This window comes from Mustela lutreola, chromosome 5 (genome assembly GCF_030435805.1).
Source record: "Mustela lutreola isolate mMusLut2 chromosome 5, mMusLut2.pri, whole genome shotgun sequence".
NCBI lineage: Eukaryota > Metazoa > Chordata > Mammalia > Carnivora > Mustelidae > Mustela > Mustela lutreola.
Window position 1 is genome coordinate 151953752 of NC_081294.1, and position 23349 is coordinate 151977100.

A 23349-nucleotide genomic window follows, 5' to 3' on the forward strand; every position below is an offset into this window, starting at 1 on the left:
CTATGCTGTGGCTAGCGAAAGCCCCTAGATCTTTCCTCCCGGGAGCTCTTGTTGCTGAGCAAGGTAACCTCCCGATCTGCATCCTGACTACAAGTACACAGTCACGAAATACCTTACTCTGCTAGGTATGATATCATCAGGATCACTACGCAACTGGTGGAAGCCAATTTTCACCAGCTTTATGAAAATTACAAGTTTTCTTGGGGTCATCTGGCACATGCAATCCAAAAAATAATTTGTTACTTACTCATTAGCATTCAAGCTAGCTGTGGCTCTGATGATCATGTAGCAGAGTGTGAGAGCACTGAGGAGGCCAAAACTGGCAATAATAAACCATTCTTCTGTTGACAAAGGAAAGGGAGGAAATCACTCTGGGGAGAAGGCTTAAGTCAAATCGATGTCAACATTTCCCTCAAATGCAACGAAGCAGACGTCAACGGAGGTGTAAGCCAAGACTGGCCCAAGGAAGTGAAGCAGGAGGAGGTTTGCCAGAGAGCTACTAACTGGAGAAGGTTAGTGGAGGTAGTGGTGAGAGCTGCAAGGGAGAAAGGAAAGCATGGCCCAGACAGTTCTTCCAGTTAAGGTCCTGATGTCTGTGAGGAGTGTGGCCACCGAAAAGCGTGCAGGAGAAACAGGTCTATCAGATTGCACATGGACAGAGATTTTTAAATCACTGCTTTACATGACAGCACAGTGGACTTAGCCACACTTCTATAACCTTTCCTTCTTCGTTCTGTCACTTCTGCGTGGTTGTGTCACTCATTCTTAGCGGAAGGCTTATAAATACGGAGTAGGGGTCCCAGAAGTCTTGGGGGCACTCCACGCAGTCCGCAGGCTGGTCTTCTGGTCTTTCTTTTCTCCTGGGCTTGGGCTTACTTACAGCCTTTATGTAAAAAGGACACCTTACTGGTGTCTCCTGGAAAGGACTGCCTTTCCCACCCCCACCGGCAGGAAGCGGCTCTGGCTGTGTCAAGCAGGTGACTCACCAGAAAGCTGGCCCATCAGAGGGTTGAAAATCTCTGATACACAGAACTCTAGAAATTTCAGCTAGCCTCCTTCTAGATCCAGGAAGTCAGTTAATGTTTTCCCTTCTCTTGAAAGCCCATGCCATCAAGATAATGTTCCACAAACATTCTTTATCTGAAAACCTCTAAAATAACTTGTGAACCAATCCTGACTTCCTAGTAAGAGTGAACTACAAAACATTTTCTAGAGTCTGTGCCACCTGGGGCCGGTTTAACAAAGTGGCTCACAGCGAAGCCCCTCTGTATTGGCAGGAGGGCAGCCGGAAGACACTCGGCCTTGGAATGCCCAAAGTTTACATGCGGAAGTGGAGTGTGTAACACACATGTTCTCAATCTGGTGTCCACCAGTCCCACAGATATGCAAAGCTATGAGTTCCTAGGAATTTTTCTAGAAAAAGGTTCTTATATTTTCATTGGATTTTAAAGTTGGTGATCTTCAAAAGGTTAAGAATTGCCCTTCAGGGCTCCAGGATGATGAGTCTCTTCCATGAGCATCAGCCATCTTGTTTTATACTATTAAAATGCTTAGCAAACTGTTTCTTTTTTTGGTAGTAGTGCTGCCACTGCTTCCTGGATTATAAATTCCTTGAGAGTACAGTGAATTTATAAGGTTTTAAGTAAAAAAATGAACATTTAAGAACCAACACCAAACTGGCCATCTTTACCTGCGTGGATTTTAAGTTAGGAAAAATGGACACTGGCATTTGAAAAAAATTAAGAGATAACTGGTCATCAGGATCAAGAAGCTTCACCCGGTGTTCTTTACTTATTTATTTTTTTCTTCTTAGAGACCTTTAGATGTGATAAATAGACTGAGTTTTAGAGCTGCAAGTTCCGTGTTTCTGCATTCTGAACAGACCATCCACAGACGCATGGCATTTAGGTTATAAAAACTAGTAACCAAAAAGAAGCAGGTACAACCACAATGATCCCCTGTGGGCCCAGGGGCATTCTGGCAGCAGCCGGGCCCCTGGTCAGCCCTGCCCACCCCACTGGGTACTTAGCACAGTGCCTTGCACAGTGGATGCTGGGACACTACAGAACTTTGAGGGAAAAGGTGAGGTTGCTTTGGGTTAATTTAACCACATGAATTGATTAACATGTGTCAATTCCACTAAAGGTGATTCATTTCATACACGAAGTAACATTTTTTTATCATCAAAATGTAAGATTTTGAAAGGGCATTTCGGCATAAAATATAATGAGATCAGAACTTAATGTAGTAGTAGGTGCTCAATAAATGTCGATCAATGAAGAGCCTACAAAAACTCACTGATAAACAAATAACCTGTTTCTTTTATTGCTATTGGATCCGTTTTTAAAAATCTACCCCCTAAAACCTGAAAACATGAAAAGCTGTTAAAACAAATCGCCAGGACGTGGTAGGAAATGAGTCAAACTGCATCAAAGAATACTTTTCCTTGTTTTATAACTGAATGAAGTCTCCCTGAGTTTAGACAAATGATAGCACAAATGCTGGGACACTGTTCATGACTACTAATCTCTGGTCGCTGGGAAACATGTGCACTGCAATTGAACAGCCCAGATATGCCTTACTACATGGAGGAAAAATCCTTCGTGATGGCTTTCTCTGCGCCGCGGCCTCGTGGGGCTTAGGGCTGGAAGTGACAGCAAGCGACAGCACGCACTGGGGAAGGCAGCACCACAGTGGTGACAAGGAGCGCGGAGAGAGGCGGTTAGATGGAGAGACCACGTAGAGGATGGAACTGAAGGGGACAGCTGGCTTGTTACAGGGTGAATGCCCACAGGGCCCACACACACACACGCTGGCCGGCCCACGCACACTGTCCTTTAGCCTTGGCCATTGACACACTCGGAGCGCCACGTCTCTCCTCAGCAACACTTCACCCGGCAAGACGTTCCAGCCTAGTGAGAGCGTTTTTAAAAGCACATCCTCGTTTGGCTTTTTCCCGCCCCAGATACAGTGACCCCAAAGAGGGAAGTGCCAAGACACCAGACTTCATAAAGTGAAGTGAGCAGCAGCAGGATGTCTCAACCACCCCCGGAGCTGTTCAACTCTGTTCAGATTCTGCCCTGGCTTTGCACAAAGCCGCCTGCAGCCTGGTGCTTGCGGCTGGTGACACCACACGTGACACCCCGCGTCGCATCCCAGAGTGACCGCTTCCAACGCCCGTGGGCAAGGCAGTCATCAAAGCAGGTGTCTGTACAGATACCGAGACAACTTGTCAGATGGCAGCTGTTCTGACTTAGTACACAAAAATCCACAAGCTCCTTATTACAAGGAAAGGTCTGTCTTCCCAAATACCCATTTCAACAGCAGTATCTGTCACTTCCTCCGTTACAGACTAACTCCCTGGCCTGGGTGACTGCCTCCCCTGCCGTCTGGAGCAGTCAACACACACCAAGCCACAGCAGCAAACCTGCCCTGTGCCTGGTACAGGGCCCCACTTACTTGTTACTGCAATGTTGATCTCTCCCGTTCTGGGAGTGAGCTCCCCATCCTGAGGAAGAGGCGAGATCCCCGAAGTTCGAAGTGGCTCGAGGCCTAGGGAGTTGTCGCTGGCAAGGTCGCCTAGGGCTGATCTTCGGTTAACGGCCTGGGTTCTGGTGAGCCTTTCCATGTCAAATGCTACGTTATCAGTACATGGCAAATTTGGCTGCAAAACATTCCCAGATTAAGAGTACTTAGAAGCATAGCAAATCTGACAAAATTCTAAATGTCTGACACCCTGCTGAAAGACTTAAGGATTTTTTTTTCCATGTGACTTCCTCTCACTTCTTTCCCCATTTACCCTTTCTCACCCAAGGGTTTTCCTTTAAAAGAAACAGATGATTTCCCCCCAAACATGATACAAAGGAAACCAAAATCCACTGCAGAGCTGAGAAAACTGGACACTTGAGCTTCATGAAGAGATGACAAGCTCTGGCGGACACAGCTAAATGACAAACAGGAAAACGCCTCACTCTAGGTCTTCCAGTAATGCTGAGGGAGGGCAGAGAACATCAAATACTGCTTTCCTCCTACTAACTTCTCTGAAATGCCCTGCTCTGAAAAAGTTTTTAAATGTCTCTACCTTTAGACAGAAGGAAAGCACACGACCAAGAGGAGATCAATGGTGAAAAGACCTTTGAGCTGTGGGTAAACCATTGGTTTCAAAATCAAAGCATATGGCCCTGAAGGAGAGGTACAGAGCTGCCCTGAGCCAAAGCTTACCCACTAAAAAATGGGTGCGAGGTCTCCTGAGGTAGCAAGATGGCTATCTGATTTCCCCAGCAGCCTTCAGTTCCAGCAGCCAGCACTGGAAGCAGAATAGGGAAGGATGGCGGAGAGGAGCTCAAGAATGGAGAAGTGACAGCTAACGAGACCCACAGCAATGGCTTCCTAGGTAGAAGAACTGCTCTAGATTGCCCCACAGCCAGAGGAAAATGCTTAGAATGATACCCAGTCAGAAAAGGTTTACTATTGCTTTTAGATTTAAAATTATGAGAGCTTGTAATAGACTCCAGAAGGATGTTCTTTAAAAACACAAGGGAGATGTGTCTGTACTTCAAAGAACAGGACTGAAGGCAAACCAACCACACCAACCAAAAGAGGCAAAGTTAATACTTTTGGAAACATCTGCCACACATCAGATATCAGGGTGGATGTTCTATGCTAAACACTTCCCATGGGGGGTGACTATTCCCCATGTCTGGACACATTTGGACTGTGTGACTGGTGAGTGACTGTGACTACTAACCTTTGGGAGCCACCAAGGATGTGGGGGACACTCTACGGGGCACAGGATGCCCCCCACCCTGATGGAATGATCTGGTCCAGTGTCAGCCGTTCTGAGGAAGAGTAACCCTATGTTCAACTATATCAGTGACATGGTCTCTGGAGCTGGGAGGAGCCACACTGCCCGCCCGGACCACTCGGGTGTTGACCGACGGCATATTTCACGTGGGATTTCTCAGATGAGCTTTGGGTTGCAAAGCTAAAATGAGCAACTCATCTGCTGGACACACCAAACTTCTGGTCCCACAAAGAAATCGTTCATCCACTCTTTCTTGAGACCAGCAAGTATTTTATTTTCCTCGAAGGGGCATTAATTTTGGACAGATATGTCCTCCAGGGTGACCTGGAGGAAGTCTCCCAAGGTCCTTAGTGAGTCAGTGCTGACCCGCCTGGCCAGAGCTGAATGAAGGACTGTGTCGCCTTGGACCAAAGGCCTTGCCAGGCACTCACCGCCCACCTTCATGTCCAGTGGCTGACTAGGGAGCGAAGCCAGATTCAAGAGAACGAAACTTAAGTGATGACATAGTTTTATAAGATGCTGAATGAGGAAAAAATTTACTACAGGACCAAAGTCAAAAGTCTCTATTTCTAGCCCTTAATAACAAAACAAAACAAACAACCCCCCCCCCCCCAACTCTGTAATGAAAGCAAACCCCATCCCTCTCTCTGTTGCCATTCTTCCCTGCATTTCCACCACCCAATGGCTTCCGAGTGGACTAGTTCAGGTCTTTATCTTCTCTTCTGGGAGTTCCCCAAGACGGGTTGGACTCTAAGAATGTGTAAGAATGGCCGTGTGGCAGAGAAAGCTGTGCTCTCTAGGGAGACTTAACTGCACACCTGTCCCATGCTGGCTGACTCATATGCAGACACCACCACACAAAAGGAGTGACAAAACAGGAAACATACCACAATTCCCAGGGCCTTCAAAATATTAAGTTTGCACATTGGACAGGTACAATGTTCACTAAGCCAGGGATCCACGCAGGACTTGTGGAAAACATGCCTATAAAAACAAAACACAAGAAATGGAGAGTTGTATCATGGATTATATACTGAACAACTGTTAGACCCAGAAATGGAATTTTAGTTAGTCTGTTTCTCCCTCCTCTTGGAAATATCGGCAAGTCCTAAGAGAAAAATATTGGGGATGTATTAAAATACAGCTGGCAGAAAACCTCCTGACCCCAATCTGTATGCTAAAAACTGGCAAGTGGTATTTGGCAGTTCAGTCTTTTTATTCTAGCATTTGAAGAAACAGGATTTTCCTTAAGAATGGAACAAACTATACCTTATCAATCACTTATGCTTTATACAACCGCCAGAGTAGAAGGGAAACTGAAGAAGGTACGAACCAAGGGTTGAATGAAGAGTTTTCTGCACAACCATGAATTATTCATGGAACTTGGTTTCCATGTCATTTATAACATTATTTAAGAAGACTTCTAGGCAATGTTTTAAATGTGAAAGTTAGGGGCGCCTGGGTGGCTCAGTTGGTTGAGCAACTGCCTTTGGCTTGGGTCATGATCCTAGAGTCTCAGGATCGAGTCCCACATTGGGCTCCCAGCTCCACGGGAAGTCTGTTTCTCCCTCTGACCTTCTCACCTCTCATGCTCTCTCTCACTGTCTCTCTCAAATAAATAAATAAAAATCTCAATAAATAAATAAATAAATAAATAAATATGAAAGTTATGAGGTGGTTAGGAGTGTTTTAAAGATGAAGGGTGCCTAGGAATACGGTGACACTGAGCCAACAGTTTTCAGTGGAAATGTCAAGGGGAGAGAGAAAGGATAGGTGATTTTTTTTTTTTCCACTCAGGAGAGTGGAAAGTCAGTCTTGTGATGGAAAAGCAGTCACAGAGTCTTGCATTCTTAAAAAAGGGACCTGTGCCTTGTGGAAGGGAGACTTTGAGGGAGCTGTGGCAATCACTTCTCAAGTTCAAGGACTCCCAATGGCAGCTGGTAGAAGCTAAAATGAGGCCCCAGAGTCCAGGCCAGAGAGGGAGAGAGGCGGGTGCCAGGACACATAGCCTGGGCACCTCAGAGGAACTATACTTGGAGTCTCAAGATAAGATAAAAGAAATTTCAAGAAAGATATCAGATGGAAACATGGTACGCCTTTACAACTTTGTGAATCTGTAATTTATGTGTGGCTTATAATTATATGCAGCTGCTTAAAAATGCAGTTTTCATCAAATTAGGAAGGGGTCTAAACATCTTGCTGCTTTACTTGGGATTTGGAAGAAACATGCATGCTTACAGCTTCAACCTCAACACTGGATCCGCACCCACCTACTGACACTTGGTGACTTTGCCCTCACTTCTTCGGGGAAGAATAAAGATCTCGAAGACTGATTTTATCAGTGCAGTGAACCAGAACTTCCTTGTCCCAGTTGGCTTTTATTTAAACCTGCAGGTTTTTACTCAAGGGGCAAAAGTCATCAAACCATAGGTGAGCCCGAAATTCATTTAATACACACAAAGCACATCCACTTCTTGTTCTGGTATCCTCGTAGGAGAGTGCTTGGATTGGGGGGAGGGGTTCAGGGGGTGGAGGGAAGGGCTCCTGTCTGCAGGGCCCCATACCCCAGCAGCTGTCAACTGTGCCAGAGTTCACTATAGTCTGGTAAAGACTAGCATAAGGCTTCTAATCTTTCTGGGGATACAGACCCCTTTAGGTCGACTAAGTGACAGGATCTTTCACCTCACAAGGGTCTATCTGCCTAACCTCTGACCTATAGACCTCTGAAGGTCTGGTTAGTGCCGGGTTGGTTAGTGGGACGGGTGATGGAGGCCAGCTTCATGTGGGGTGGATGATGGACTTTGGGTGGTTGGCAGGTGACAGGAGAGAAGAGGCTGCGTGACCTGTGATGGGTCCACTGGCATCAGCTGTTTGCAGAGACCCTGGTTTCAGCAAGTAGCCCCAGCCTGGGGGGCAAATGGTGGTTTGCTCTCCTGGCTGTCCATCATTAGCATTTTCACTTTTCTTTTTTTCTTAGCCTACTATAGAAATGCCTTTCATTTCTATTACTGGTTGTTCAGAAAAAGATGGTATAATCCCATATTTAATTTTTAAAGCTGCATGAGCTGAGTGTTCTTTGTTTATCTGTTCCTTACCTTTAATTATACACAGGTTTTCCCTATGTTGGGGTTCTAAACTGTTCCCTTTGAGGTTTGTTGATGTAAAGGACTGTCCCTCCATCCCCCCTTGCAGTACAGTAATGGACAACTATGACTAACTGGGTCTCCAGGGAGAAACTCAGAACGTCTCCCTTCCCTAGCTGACCCCAAATCTGAAGAAATTAAGTTTTTTTCCTTAAACTAAAAAAATATTTTCCTTGTGACTGTGTGTGTACCCTGTGTTTCTCCTCTTGACCACCCCAACCCCAGTCAGCCACCTACCCACTCCCTCCTTCGACAGAGTCCCCGAGAGCCCGGTTCCTGCACCTCACCTTGTGGGGAGATGCGGAGGTTGTCAGCCTGGCTCCCACACATGCCCCTCTTGTCTGAAAATGGCCCCGCAGCTTCCCTGTTCACCCATGGGCCCTCTGATGCAGACCCCCTGCCTCCTTGGGGCCACTGCTGCTATCTTGGTGGGTAACTGCCCTGTGTTCCTTCTTGCCCTCCTCACCCATCCCCTTCCCCTCTTGTGTCACTGCTGCACAAAGCTCGGCGGTGGCCCACCCATTCCTCCCAGACACACTTCTGCCTCCCCAGTCTGAGCCCGCCTCCTGGCTATGTCAGCATGGAGCTGCCAGGCCTAGAGGCGAAGGCACGCGCTGTTTGGAGCGGCAAGTGATGAGCTGTCGTAGAATATTTAGAAAACCCCCAGCGGCGTGCAAATGCAAGGTACCATTAAACACGTGTTCAGCCAAAGTCATGCTAACGTTTCCCACACTAGCCCAACAAGTGGTAAGAACATGTGTGCAGGCCTCTGGTGCCAGCATGCCCAGCACCAGCGATGTCTGACTAGCTCACAGGTATACCCTGGGCCCACATAGTCACCTCAGTGCGTGGCTCCAGGGGCCAGCCAGAGAAGCCCTTCCCACTGTGATAAAAGATTCGAGCAGTCAGAGTACACGTGAAAGCAGGAGATGCGCCGAGGACCAGTGAAACATGGAAAGAACAAGCAGATCAGAACTTCGGGAAAAAAGCTCTTTATTCCTGCAAGAAATGCTCTGGGGTACAGAATGCAGACTGAAACCAATAGTAGGGCGCCCTCCTCTTTCCTACTTCCTGCACAGCTCACAAACTGGAGAGGGCAGAGCAACGGCCGGAGGTGGGGAGAGGAGGGTGCACTGTTGCTGAGTGGTTTTCCCAGCTCCTCTTGGTACCGTGCAAGAGCCTGGCAAATATAGAGGGATCCAGAATTATGAAAGGTCAGAGATGAGAACTCTTCCCCCTTGCCGGGCTGGCAGCAGACACTGCTGGAACAGGCTCTCCCTCAAGGTGGGGATACACCCGTGATGCCTGACGCAGTGGCCAGAGGATGGACCCCTTTTAGGCTCCCTACATAGCATCCTGGACACATGGTGATCTGAGCGATGGCCCTTGACTTCTGACAAGTATTTTTAACTACTAAAAGAATGTTGTGGTTGACCTTTAAATAAGAGGTCTAAATAAGGTGACAGTTTCTAAGACGTGCTGGCTAACTTCCAAGGATGATCAGCTGTAATCAACAGACACAAGCAGGAGGCGCCCAAACGAGGCCAAGAGCCATCTGTCCACAGTAAATTAATATGAAGGAAGAGGAAAAAGAAAGGTCATGCAGTAAAAAGGCAGCAATGCATGAGCTCTGCTCTCTCTAGATAGAAAGTCTAAGTTCAGTCTGCAGAGAAGCTTGTTAAAAATTAAGGATGGAGGGGCCTCTGGGTGGCTCAGTCGGTTAAGCGTCTGCCTTCGGCTCCGGTCATGATCCCAGGGTCCTGGGATTGAGCCCTGCATCGGGCTCTCTGCTCGGCAGGGGGCCTGCTTCTCCCACTTTCTCTGCCTGCCTCTCTGCTACTTGTGCTCTTTCTCTCTGTCAAAGAAATAAATAAAATCTTTAAAAAAAAAAATTAAGGATGGATAGAAACAAAGGCACCTGGGCTTTCCTTGGTTCCTCACTCAAGTGAAGAAGGGACAGTGAGCACAGCTCCTTTCTAAAGTCTGGCCGTGAAGGGAGCAGCCGCAGGATGGTGTTTAGCAATGGCTTATGACAATGGCACAGGACGGGCTTGAATATGATGAAATGTTGGCGTATAGACCGAAAGAACAAAAATTGGCAGGGGCAGAGTCAGCAGAGTAAGGTTCCCTGGGCACGGGGAAGCTGGGGTGGAAAGAGTGTGTCAGAACAAAAGGAGCCCGCCGCCATCCTGATTGGAAGGGACACTGCAAGGCTGGGTGGGGAGGCAGGAGCACCGAAAGCTTGAGTCCGGGAAGCGGAGGGAATTTTGGGGTCAAACAACCACAACTTTGTCCGTGAAGCTGCGGGGGAAGCTATCTGGCCAGAGTGAGGAACAAAGGGATGAGCCACAGTGTTTAAAGGAGAATGAACAAGGAGAGCCAACCAGGGAAAGAGACAGGTGCTCTGTGCAACACTCCAGGCCCAGCTGGGGTGGGGGGTGGGGCAGAGAGAGTCCCATGGGAGGCAGGGAGGCGCCAGCACGCTCAAGGGAGAGGTAGCAGAGTCACCCTTCTGCTCTGTTCCAAAGCCCTACAGACAAAAGAGGAAGGGCAGGATGTCCCAGGCAGAGGGAAGAAAGGAGGTAGCAACCCACAGCCCAAATTCATCTGTAAGTATCCTAGAGGGGGTCCCCCAGAAACCAGAGGTGTGGGGAAGATGTGAAGTGAAGATGGGAGATCTGGCCGAGGCCACCCTCTATGTGAGTGGTTGCCTCGACTTTGTGTAGGGGCTGCTGCGGGCCTCTCGGCGGGGCGGCCAGGGACACCGCTAAAGATCCTGTGATGCACAGGCCAGCTGCCCCACCCCCGACCCCAAAGGATCCCAAAGAATCATGTGGTCCCAAAGGTCAACAGTACCAAGGCTCAGAAACCTTGCTCTGGGTGGGAAGCTGTTGATTCCGGTCCCATAGAACGTTGCTCGACGTACAAGGTTAATTTTTCCTATACCTGAGAATCCTGCTGTTGGTACCATTTCAGTGAGGTAAACTGCTGTGCTGAGCAGAGAAGGCTACCACTTGCTGAGGCTTCAGGAGTACGTGTAATGGAGAGCACCCGGCCCCAGAGCAGAAGGGGGACTTGGGCAGAGCGTCAGACAAGGAGGCAGCAACAGAACACAACCCACCAAGGACATAGTGCCCTAACAGCGGGCACAGAGAAATGTCGTGAAGTTTGCCAGAATTCTAACATCCAAAAGCAGACCGCAGCCACAGGCACAGCCACAGAAGGGCGAGGCCCGGGATGGAGGGGCACACTGTGGAGTGCTGCTCAGGTGACTATTACGAGCCACAGGCCCAGGCTCTGGGTTGTGTTTTTCTTAACACTCCCCACGGATTCCGACACACCGTCTGGTTTGGAGAGCACTGGATTAAGTTAAGAAAAAGGAGAACGAAGAATCAAACTTTGGAACAGCCAGTGCTCAGGAGGCGGGGAGGAGGGTGAGCAAGCTTCCAGAGTAGTCTATTTTTGGTGGAGGCCCCCCTGAGGAAGACACTCTCGAGCTAGTAACAACCACGATTGGCTTCAGAGGCCTTTGTTCTTCCGTCCAGATGGTCCCTCTGGGGGGGTGAGAGGGACTCTGGCCTGAAATAGGAAGACAGAATTTGGAAAGACTTCGCCTCTTCCTGGTGATTCTGGTGTCAGAGATCTGTGCAGGTGAAAACAGGTTTAAAACCAGCTAAGAGTGGGTAATGCTTTATACTGTACCTACTGATCTTCCTGGTTTGTATTTGGATGTGTATTTCCTCCAGCCTCACGTTTTAAACCATACCTGATGGCAGCTGAAGGAAATATGCTAATTATGCAATTTAATTTTCTACAGGAAATGTACTGTTAGTTTTGTAGATTTTCCTTTATAAGTAAACTAGATTGACTTGAATTCTAGAAGCTGGTTTTCTGTTTCAGCATATGGAATTATTCTTAAGTTCTATGATTAAGGAAAAAAACAAAACCCCTCACAGATCTCTCTAGGTTTAAAATCGATGACTTTGGAAAGAAAATGGTACCGGCAGCCTCATGGAGATAACCACTGACAATTATTTCATTTGTTCACATGTTCTGTGTTAATAAGTGGTCAGCGTGGTTATGTTTTAAGGGAGCAGAAAAAGAAGAGTTAAAGTCTTTGATTTGAGGCTTCTCAGTAGGCGAATTTGTATTTTTTCCATTCGACATGCTTCTAAAGAACATTTGCTCTATTTAGAGACCCACACACGAGTGAATGTGGCCCGATATACAGAGCAGAAAAGGCATACCTTTACTTGGACTCCCCTGTTTCTGGACCATGAGACCCCGGCATCTACCAGGAGGGTCCTTGTCCCTCAGGTACAGCGGGGAGAAAAGCACGGACCCTGGCACAGGACAGTAATCTCAAGGGCATCCAGCAGAGGGCCTGGCCCAGCAGCCAGTCCGAGTAACCCAGGTTCAGAAGTATTGGTCCAAGTCCTAGAGTTTTGGTTCCCGGCGACAAGTGAACACCACAGAGCCTTCACGGGAGGGCCTAGTGATACACTGGGATTTAACAGGACGAGGAGCAAGGGGTTCCTTTTGAAACCCATGAGAGTCCCAGAATTGAACATTCTTGACTGTTATGGTCTTAGGCTATGATGTGCCCAAAGGTTCTCCCCAAGTTTCTCACCAGCAGCGGAGGCCTGCTGTCAGTGTGTGGCGAGGCACACAGATCCTGCCGACTGCTACCCTGCTCACAGGTAATGTGGTGCCCCGCCCCTGCCTGCCGCCAGAGCCTGGCAAGCAGGTGCCGAGAGCCAGTGGGACCCTCGCCCTGAGAGGGGGGCGTGCGTGCCCCACAAGCAGCACTCTGTTTTAAACAAAGGATGCGGACATACTTGCAGGGGAGAATCCGCACCACATCATTCTGCTTGTAGCTCTCGATACAGACTGCGCAGTGGTCGAAGTCGGGGTCTGTCTCCTGTGAGGAGAAGCACAGGCATGAGAGTCACAGGCTAGAACAGAAGCCATACAGAAACGGGGAGACAATCCAGCAGAGCATCTTCCCGTGGCACCCACAGCGAGCAAACCGTTAGGAAGTGAACAGCTACCAACACTTCTCACGTTTTCAGTTGCTTAACTGCACTGAACCAAATGGTACCAAAACCCCTCTACCTCGTTTTGAAACTATGTTGTAATAGTTACTGCTAATTCTATTTGTGAAGGGTCTTAGAAAGTAGAATTTTTACTTGTGTTTCAAGATTCAAACACACCATCACCGTGGGCACCCTCCTCTCACCCCACCACGGCGGCATCATGGCTCTGGGCCAGCGGGTTTCCCCACACACCCTCCACAGTGTGGGTCGTCCTCTGACCATGTATCAGAGTGCAGGCAGAAAAGATGGTGAGCCCCCAAAAGACCAAGCCCCAAGGATGGGAGCTGGTCCCAGGTCTGGGGTAGAGAACAATCATGGCCCGACCCAACCCTGGATCTTTGTGGACACTCAGGAGGACTCAGCCGGGTGGTTGGCCACCCAGGTTAACTGGCTTCCTTCCTTGCCCATGCCAGGAAGGGACTCCCCTGAATTGTCGTAAGTGGATCACTACCAGAAGGTAAGCCAGGAAAGGGGAGACAGCCTGCTGTGTCACAGCCACCAGGACTGAAACTCAGTGGGACAACTCTGGGTAGGTCTAGGAGATGCAAACTTGGTAGAGGTGTTGGTGTGAATAAGGAAAGACTATTTGGTGTTAGCCTGAAGGACAACACAGGATGGGTAGTTTAGACCAGCTCTGGGGAATTTCAATTGATGTGGCAGCTGAAGGCCACCAGGCCAAAAGGGTGACTATTCCCTCTGGGATTAGACAGCTGCTGTCCTGATGCTGCTTTTACTTTCTGCTGATGTTTTTACCTGTTTCTTCCCTTAGTGTTCACTGAAAAGGTCTCCACCCTCCAGAGACGTGTCAAGGGGGTGGGAATAAAAACGGGTGAAGTCAAGAAAATGGAGAAACTACAGAGGATGGAGAATTGTCTGAAATTACCCTCCCAGGGCTGTTCATCACAATGTGAGAGCCGAGTGCGCTGCAGAAAACAGCTTTGGGCTTATGCCTGTAGAGGTACAACTTTTCCTTCTAGATAACCGAATGCATGGCGTGCTGGCTCCAACCCCAAGCTGCTGTTTGGTCCTCACGCAGCAGAAGCAGGCTCCACGTGATGCGAGGCCCGACCGGTAGCTCTGGTGAGCCGTCTCAGCCATGGCCTCAGTCACTGGCTTTCTCACTCGGTCTCCCCACGCCAAGGGCCCAACCCTGACACACTGGGCGCTTTCTTCCAACTCTCTGGCCCACTGGGCAGCACCTTGTGAATGACACTCCCGGGAGATGTGGGGCTCCAGCTCTCTGGTGAACTGGTGAGGGACTAAAACACAAAGGAAGCACAGGGAAGAGGATGTATACTCCTGGCCACTGAGGGCACCAACTGACCCATGAGGGCTCTGCCTGAAGGCATCCTTGGCTGCGGTGCGACACCATGGCTAGGGTAAGGAGACCAGTGCAGCTGGTAATGGAGGAGCACTGCAAGTCCAGGAGAGTCAGAAACTCTAGGGATGGCCTCCAAATGAGGCATGCTACGGGTAAGAGTTCAAAGGGAGGCTAGTCTAAAATGAAGCACTAGATCGTATACCCAGAGAGGCACAAATGATTAGGGTGTGTTCTTTCCCACCAAATCGAAGGTGAAACTACTTTACTGTTTTTATAATGTCAAAGTTATTTCGCTACCATACCTTATCACCCTTTTTTACTGTTCTGGTGGTCAATTTGCTGATGGCTTTCTTGGCAGCATCTCCAAGACGACGCTATGACAATTACAAAGAAAAACAGACATTAATGCGAGATCTCTAGATGACGTCCTTCACTTTAAAGTCGTTAAATGTATAAAGCCTCTGTTATCCCATAACATTCCCTTGGTCATGTTACAGGAAAGGATTCTAACAAAGCAATTAAAAAAAGAGAAAAACTGGCAATTTTCCCATAGATTCAGCTTTCTGAATTGAATTACTGAATTATCCTGAACATTGAATGAACCTTGAATAGTTCAAGAGTATATATAGTGGGAAAAAAACAACAGGGTCATAACCACTGCTGCATCCCTGTGTTTAATAAACCTCTGAAATACTACAGTGTTAACCGAGATCTACTTCGTGCACCTGTCAGAGCAGCAAGCATGGCCCTCATGGCTCTGGGACAATCAGAAGGATAAATTCGAGTCTCCAATGCCCCCGCAGTGGTGCAGCATGGTGCCCAGCGAGGCAGGAGAGAGGCAGTCACGAGTTCTCCTTTTGTCTCCACCACCACAATGCTCCGTGAGCTTAGCAAGGTGCATTTACCTTCCCAGGGGTGAGTTGTCTGAAAGGGTTAAGTCACAGAATCTCAGAGACTGGATAGATCCCACATTTGGGCAGACATTGCTAGATACCAAGGACCCAGAGGGGGAAAGACGGTGCTCCCAAATCTCAAAATGCCAGGTGAATCGGGGGACAGACCAGGAGATACTGTGACTGAGTGCTGCACAGCAGAGAATGCCTGGGTGGTGTGCGGCGCAGAGGGGCAGCCTAACATGGTGGGGGTTGGGGGCCGGGGCAGAGGAGGGATGTCAGGGAAGGCTTGAGGAAAGGAGCCCTGAGCAGAGACGTGGAACACTAGTGGGAAGGAATCCGATCAGGAAAAGCACAGGGGACAGGAGGGGCCTCCTGGACAAAGGAAACCTAAGAAAAAGAAATAGGCATGAAGCACAGGACTATGAAGGAAATTATTCGATATCGCTAGGATGAGCATAAACCTGACTGTGCAAAACAGAACGTTCTGGGAGTCAGAGGGCCCTATCAGTAATTACACGGGACAGTGGGTGCAAACAAGCATGCTGAGACAGGTGGTCACTCTGCACACAAGCAGATCTTGAACAGTGAGAAGAGGTAGACGCTGAGCCTGAGGGGGGATGGTGGGGGCTAAGAGAAGGGGAGACCTTGGATTTTATATCCTGAGGATGAAAAAAAAATCATAGAAACATACACATTTAGGGGAATTTAAAAATACACAAAAGAAAATAATGAACTTCTATGTAACTACCCATCATCCAGCTTCAATGATCAATGTTTTACCAATATTTTCCATCCTTCCATCTATCCCCTCCTCTTTACTGTGCTAGAGGATTTCAAAGCATATCACAAAGCATTTCACACATAAAACTGTCACTATGTCTTATAGATAGGGGCTTTCATTTGCTGCCACTGTCTCATCTAACAAAATTAACAATAATTTATCAACATTATCAAATGCTCAGACTATACTATAATTTCCCCAGCTCTCTTAAAAATGTCTATTTTTATTTTTTCTTAAATATTTAATTTTTTTATTTGAGAGACAGAGAGATTGAGAGGGGAGGTCAGAAGGAGAAGCAGACTTCCCGTGGAGCTGGGATCCCGATGCAGGACATAATCCCGAGACTCCAGGATCACGAGCTGAGCTGAAGGCAGTTGGTTAACCAACTGAGCCACCTGGGCACCCAAAAAAGTCCATTAAAAAAAAAAGATTTATCTGACAGAGAGACCACGCAAGCTCACACATATGTGGGTGTGGGAGGGGAGAGGTAGAGGGAGTGAGAGACTCTCCTCATCCCTATCATGGCTGAGAGTGGAGCCCAACCTGATCTCATGATCCTGAGATCATGACCTGAGCCGGAATCAAGAGTTGTCCATTCACCCAATTGGCCACCCAGGCGCATCCCCAACATATCTTTTTACATAGTTGGCTTGACCTAGGGTACAAAGTACAAACATTGCATTTGGTTGCTGTTCCCTTCAATTTTCTCTTAGTCTGTGAGAGTCTCCTCTACCATATATATATCTTTTTAGCCTGTGGAAACAGAATTGACTTAAACTGCATATATTGAAAGTGTACAATTAGATATATATTTCTAAGCTTTTACTTATTTATTTGACAGGGAGAGAGAAAGAGAGCACAAGCAGGTATAGCAGCAGGCAGAGGAAGAAGCAGACTCCCACCAAGTAGAGAACGCCATGTGGGACTCGATCCCAACACCCTGGGATTATGACCTGAGCTGAAGGCAGAGGCTTCACCCACTGAGCCACCTGGGTGCCCCTACAATTAGATATTTTGACATGGCCCTCAAAACCATGACTACCATTAAGACACTGTATCTATCATTCCCCAATTTCCTTGTGCCTCTTCCTAATTCCTTCTTCCCATCATGGCTTCTGTCCACTGCCTACTTTCTGCTACTGTACTTTATATTTTTCAGAGTTTTACATAAATACGATACACTACATACTATTTTGTATATGGTTTCTTTCATTCATCATAATTATCTTAAGATTAATCCATGTTACTGCAAGTATCAACAGTTCATTGCTTTTTTACTCTATGTAGTATCCCACTGTACAGATACACAGCAATTTATCTTTTACCCTATTGATGGAACTTTTGTATTGTTTGCCAGGTTTGGGCTACAATGAATAAAGCTGAAAACCACCTTACTGACTTGCACAAGTCTTCGTGAGGACATGCATTTTCTGTTCTCTGGGGTAAATACTTTACACAGTAGGGAAGACTGGCAATAGGGTAGTGTGTTTGACTTTTTAAGAGACCACCAAAGTGTCTTCCAATGTGAGTGGGCCATTTTTATATCTCCACAAGCTGTGTATGAAAATCCCACTTCCTCCACATCCTCACCAACACTTGGGTGGTCAGTCTTTTCCATCAGATTGTAATCACTAAGAGGCATGTAGTGGTATCTCACTGTAGCTCAAGTTTGCATTTCCCTAACGACTAACGATGGTGAGCACCTTTTCATGTACTTGTTTGCCATCTGCATATTTCTCTGGTGAAGTGTCTGAATCTTTTGCCTGTTTTTCTATGCAGTTGTATGTTCTCTTATTATTGATTTGACAGTATACTACATATATTTTTTAAAGATTTATTTATTTATTTTGGTGGGGGAGGAACACAGGGAGAGGAGTGAGAGTGAATCTCAAGCAGACTCCCTACTGAGTGGGGAGCCTGACGTGGGGCTCAATGTCATGACCCCAAGAGCACGACCTGAGCTGAAATCAAGTGCTGGAGGCTCAATCAGACTCAGCCACTCACAGACTGAGCCACACAGGTGCCCCTATATTACATATTCTAGATCCCATTCTTTTTGCATACATTTTCTCTCATTTTGTGGCAAAAGTTCTTAATTTTGATGGTCAGTTTATCAATTTTTCACTTGTGGACTGTACTCTGGTATCATATCTAAGTAATTTTTGCCTATCCCAAGATTACAAGCCTTTCCCCTATTTTCTAGAAGGTTTATTGTTTAGGTTTTGTACATAGGCCTCTGATCCATACTGAGTTAATTTTGTATATCGTTGTGAGGTCCTGAGCACAGGTTTGTTATTGGCATATGATACACAATGGTTCCAGCATCATAAACTCATCTTTCTCCACTGAACTGCCCTTGTAAATTTGGCAAAAACCATTTGCCCATAAATGTGTGGGTTTGTGTATGAACACTATTTTGTAGCATGTATCTATTACTAAGCAAATATCACACTCATTAATTTCTTATAGTTATTAATTTCTTGTAGTGCTTTGTAAAAACGAATTTGAAATCAGTGTTACACCTCCAACTTTTTTTTCCCCTTCTTTCCAACATCCTTTTGGTTGTTCTTGATCCAGTGTGTTCCCTAAGAATTTTAGGTTAAGCTTGTCAATTTCTATAAAAAAAGTTATCTGGGATTTACATTAGGATTGATCAAATTATGATCAAATGCATAGATCAATTTGGGGAGAAGTGACATCTAACTAGCACTGAGTCTTCCCCTGAACACTATATATCTGTCCATCTGATTAGTTCTTATTTAATTTCTCTCACCAATATTTTATAGTTTTCACTGTATAGGTCTTACACATCTTTTGTCAGATCTCTAACAATTTCCTGTTTATTTTGTTTGATGCTAATGGAAATGGTACTTAAAAAAATTCAATTCTCATCCAGTGCTCATATGGAAATAAAATTGATTTTTGTATTATATCTCTCAACCTTGCTAAGCCCATTTATTAGTTCTGATAGGCTTTTTATAGACACCACCAATTTTTCTAAATAGATGTTAATGTTCTTTGTGAATGAAAACTGCTTTACTTATTCATTTCTTTTTTTTAAAGAGAGAGCAAATGAGAGTGAGCAGAGGAGGGAGAGTGGGTGAGGGGGAGAGAGAATATCAAGTAGGCTCTGTGCCCAGTGTGGAGCCCAATGTGGGACTTGATCTCACAACCCTGAGATCATGATATGAGCTAAAATCAAGAGTGGGATTCTTAACCGAATGAGCCACCCAGAGGCACCTACTTATTCCTTTCTGATATGGGCACCTTTATTTATTTATTTTAAAAATATTTTATTTATTTCTCAGAGAGAGAGAGTTAGCAAGAGCACAAGCAGTGGAAGTGGCAGGCAGAGGGAGAAGCAGACTCCCCAATGAGCAGGAAGCCAGATGCAGGACCTGATCCCAGGACCCTGAGATTGAGATCATGACCTGAGCAGAAGGCAGACGCTTAATCAACTGAGCCACCCAGGAGTCCCTCATTATGTTCTTTATTCCTTGTTGTGCTGGTTAGAACTTGCAGCACAATGTGGAAATGAAAGTTATCGAAGCACAAATCCTTCTATTGTTCCTAATCTTACAAAGAAGCATCTGATCTCTCACCATTTCATATGATGGTAGAGCTGCTAGTTTTCCACTGATGCCTCTTGTCAATTTAAAGAAGTTACCTTTTATGCCTAGTTTATAAAAAAGTTTTAAAGTCAGGAAGAAATGTTGGATTTTCGTAAGGGATTTTTCTCCATCTACTGAGAAATATGGTTTTCTTTTCTTTTTCGGGGGTCTGTTAGTATGGGAAATTATATCAATTAATTTCTTAGTGTTTAAATAGCCTTGCATTCCTGGGATCAACACAACCTGGTCATGATGAATTAGCCTTCTTATATATTGTTGGGTATTATTTGCTAAAATTTTCTTTAGAATTTTTCCATTTTTGTTCAAGAGGGATTCTGGTTTACAGTTTTCTGTTTTGTGATGTTTTCGTCTAGTTCTGGTATCAGGATGTTGCTGGCTTTACAGGAAGAAATGGGAGGTATTCCTGCCTTTTCAATTTTCTGGAGTTTGTGTATTTCTTCCTTAAATGTTTGATAGAACTCAACAGAAACCATCTGCCTGGAGTTCGTTCTTTCTAAGTTTTACACTACAAATGCAAATGCAGTTTTCCTGGTAGATACAGAGCTAGTTATCTTTTCTTCCTGAATGTGTTTTGGTCATAAGGGTTCTTCATGGAGTTTGTCCATTTTGTATTAATTGCCATAGAACTGTTCAAAATATTCACTTATTATCCCTATAATCTGTAGTGATGTCATTGCTCTTTTTTGATATTGCTAATTTGTGCCTTCTCTCTTTTCTTCCTGAACATTGTGGCCAAAGGCTTATCAATTTTATTGATTATTTCTTAGCACCACTGTTTTTGTTTTCTAGTTCACTGACTGCTGCTATGATCTTTTATGGTTTCTTTTCTTCTGTTTAATTTGAATTTAATTTGCTCTTCTTCCCGAGTTTCTTTAAGGCATACGTTGACAGTATTCGGAATGTTCACCTTTTCTAATATAGGCACTGCTTTAGCGGAATCTTGAAAATTTTGATATTCTGTGTCTTCATTTTCATTCCATTCAAATGATTCTCCTATTTCCCTTTATCCCATGACTTATTTAAAAGTTAGTTTCTAAATATTTAAGAGTTTTCTGAAGACTTTTGTTGTTAGTTTCTGATTTTTTAAAAAAGATTTGAGAGATAAAAAGAGAGAGCCCACAAAAGCATGAGTGGGGGGCAGGGGCAGAGGGAGAAGCAGACTCCCCATTAAGCAGGGAGCCCATCACGGGGCTTGACTCCAGGACCCCAGGATCACGACCAAACCCAAAGGCAGATGCTTAACCAGCTGAGCCACACAGGCATCCTTGATTTCTGATTTAATTCCAAGTGGTCAGAGAACATATTCTGCAGGACTCAAATACCATTAAATCCACTGAGACCTGTTCTATGGCTCAGAGTACACTTGAAAAGGCTGGATGGAGTGTTCTTTAAATGTCAGTCAGGTCAAGTTAATCAATGATGTCTGTTTAAATCTTTTTTACATGCTCACTGATTTTTTGTCCACTTCTTTCAATCGCTGAGAAAGGGGTAGAGGTCTTGGACTCTAACTGCAGGGATATATCTCTTGCAGCATCCCCTTAGTTTTCATTTCACATCATTTTGGAGCTTTCTAATTTGTCAGGAGCATAAATGTTTAGGTGCCAGGTCTTCTCACCAATCGAATAATTTCTGATCAAGAAGTGACACTCACTGGCTGAGAAGTCCCCTGAGAACAAGAACCGTTCTCCCTTCTGGCTTTATAATTTTGACTACACCAAGAATCTCATGTTAGTGGAGTCCTACAGTATTTGTCGTTCTGTGACTGGTTTATTTCACTCGGCAAATGCCTTCAAAGTTCACCAGTGTTGTAGTGTATTGCAGAGCTGTCTTCCTTTGTAAGGGGAATGATATTCTATTGTATGCACACACATTCTGCTTATCCACGTATCTGTCGGTGGGCACCTGGGTTGCTTCCATGTTTCAGCTACTGTGAACAATGCTGGGTTCTCTACTCTATTCCACAGGTCTGTCTTTATGCCCCCACCATACTGCTTTGATTACTGTAGGTTTGTAGTAAGTTACTAAATCAGGCAATGTGAGATTTGCAACTTAGTTCTTATTCAAGATTGTTTTGGCTGTGCAGCTCAGAGAGTCAAATCACCATTTCACAACAGGGGGAAGATGAAGGGAGAGCAGGGCTGGGAGAGTGCACGTTGGGATATATGATGTCCAAGGCCAAGCATTATGAGTACTGAGACCTGGCTACTGGAGACAGCAAACATGGGTCATGGTGGCCTTGACCTGAGTCACAAAGTGGAAAGACAGAAAGAAAATACTGAGTGGAGGGGCCTTTAACTGGGACAAGGTGGTGGGAACAGGGTAATGTTTAAATCTTACTGAATTTCCTGAGGAAAGGGCGCAGACCAACTTTAATGAAGGTTGGTGGAAGGATCTCCCACAGACCCTAGATGACAAGTAGTCGGGGTCAAACCACCAACTGTAGTTTTATTCTAAAAGGATATAGACTCGGCAGCTGTGCTAAAGGGAAGAGAAAAGGGGTTCTGACAGTCCCAAGAGCCAGAGAACCCAGAAACCAGCATAAAATACCTCCCCACACTTCTGAGAGAGAGACTGCTCACTGAACAGAAGCCTCGGCAGGTGACTCTGAGATACAACCAGGGACAGGGACATTTCTCAGGCTCCACTTTACAGATAAAATATAACAAGGGAGGGAAGATCAGATAATTCAGGGCGGCCCACTCCCCTGAGGATCTGAAACACCCACCACAATCCCCCCAAAAAGAAAGGGCCCTCCCTTCCTGAGGAAAACAAGACCTGGACTGAGCAGAACAGGAACAGGGCCAGGGGGGTGCGGTTGGGAGAGGAAACTCTTAAAACTTGAAGCTCATCTTTTCTGTTTGCCATTTCTCAGGCATCCCTAATCCTTGTAGTCGTCTGTTTTCTTGACAATATGATTTCATATGTTTCTGCTGTTGTCTCTTAACTGTTTCAGGCAGGAGGGTAAACCAAGTTCATGATCTGATTCTATTTTGGCCCCAAACAGAAGTCTCCACAATACTTTTTTAAAAGGCCATTTTAAAATGATAAAACTGGGTTATTTGTCTAACAGAGTGTCCCATATTCTAAATTTGGCTGCTTGTTTCCTCCTGGTGTCACTGTACTTGGTCTATTTCTTACGAAACAGCAGTTAGATTTAGGCTCGCCTGCTCTGGTGAGTGTACGTCCTAGAAGGTGCTGTGTGCTTCCTCACAGCCCCCATCGCCAGGACACCTTCCCTGCCCTCATGGACATGAAGACAATCAATAGATTCAGGCTTTGTCAGCTCCATCCATCCATCCACTATCCAGTTCCCTACATCCTCCAGCTGATCTTAGCATCAACTGATGATCACTGCCTAAGGCTGGCAGTTCATGAACGGTTACAAAATGGTGGTTCTGTAATTCATCGATGAGGTGGAATTCTTTTACAAGGAACTTCCCCTCACCAACTAGTTGGTTACGATGCAATAATACAATGTGTACAGAAGACTCAAGATGGATCATTTTTAAGGGTCATTTTTAAAAAAAATATTTTATTTATTTATTTGATAGACAGAGATCATAAGCAGGCAGACAGGCAGAGAGAGGGAGAGGAGGAAGCAGGCTCCCTGCAGAGCAGAGAGCTCGATGCAGGACTCGATCCCAGGACCCTGAGATCATGACCTGAGCCGAAGGCA

At 45.9% G+C, this 23349-nt stretch overlaps 1 protein-coding gene across 3 annotated transcripts in view; it reads right to left on the reverse strand.

Annotated features, from left to right (window-relative positions):
• The window catches only part of RNF130 (ring finger protein 130), a 134995-nt gene that overhangs the window by 38719 nt on the left and 72927 nt on the right, over window positions 1–23349 (reverse strand). For 2 of the 3 annotated variants that reach the window (XM_059175931.1, XM_059175932.1), the window contains exons 4-7: window positions 14667–14738; window positions 12786–12868; window positions 5692–5788; window positions 3460–3664 (exon numbers count right to left, since the gene is read on the reverse strand). In XM_059175931.1, the coding sequence (XP_059031914.1) occupies window positions 3460–3664; window positions 5692–5788; window positions 12786–12868; window positions 14667–14738 (457 nt within the window). Of the gene's footprint in view, window positions 1–247; window positions 342–3459; window positions 3665–5691; window positions 5789–12785; window positions 12869–14666; window positions 14739–23349 lie in introns of all 3 variants that reach the window. The other variant, XM_059175930.1, reaches the window with a different exon arrangement.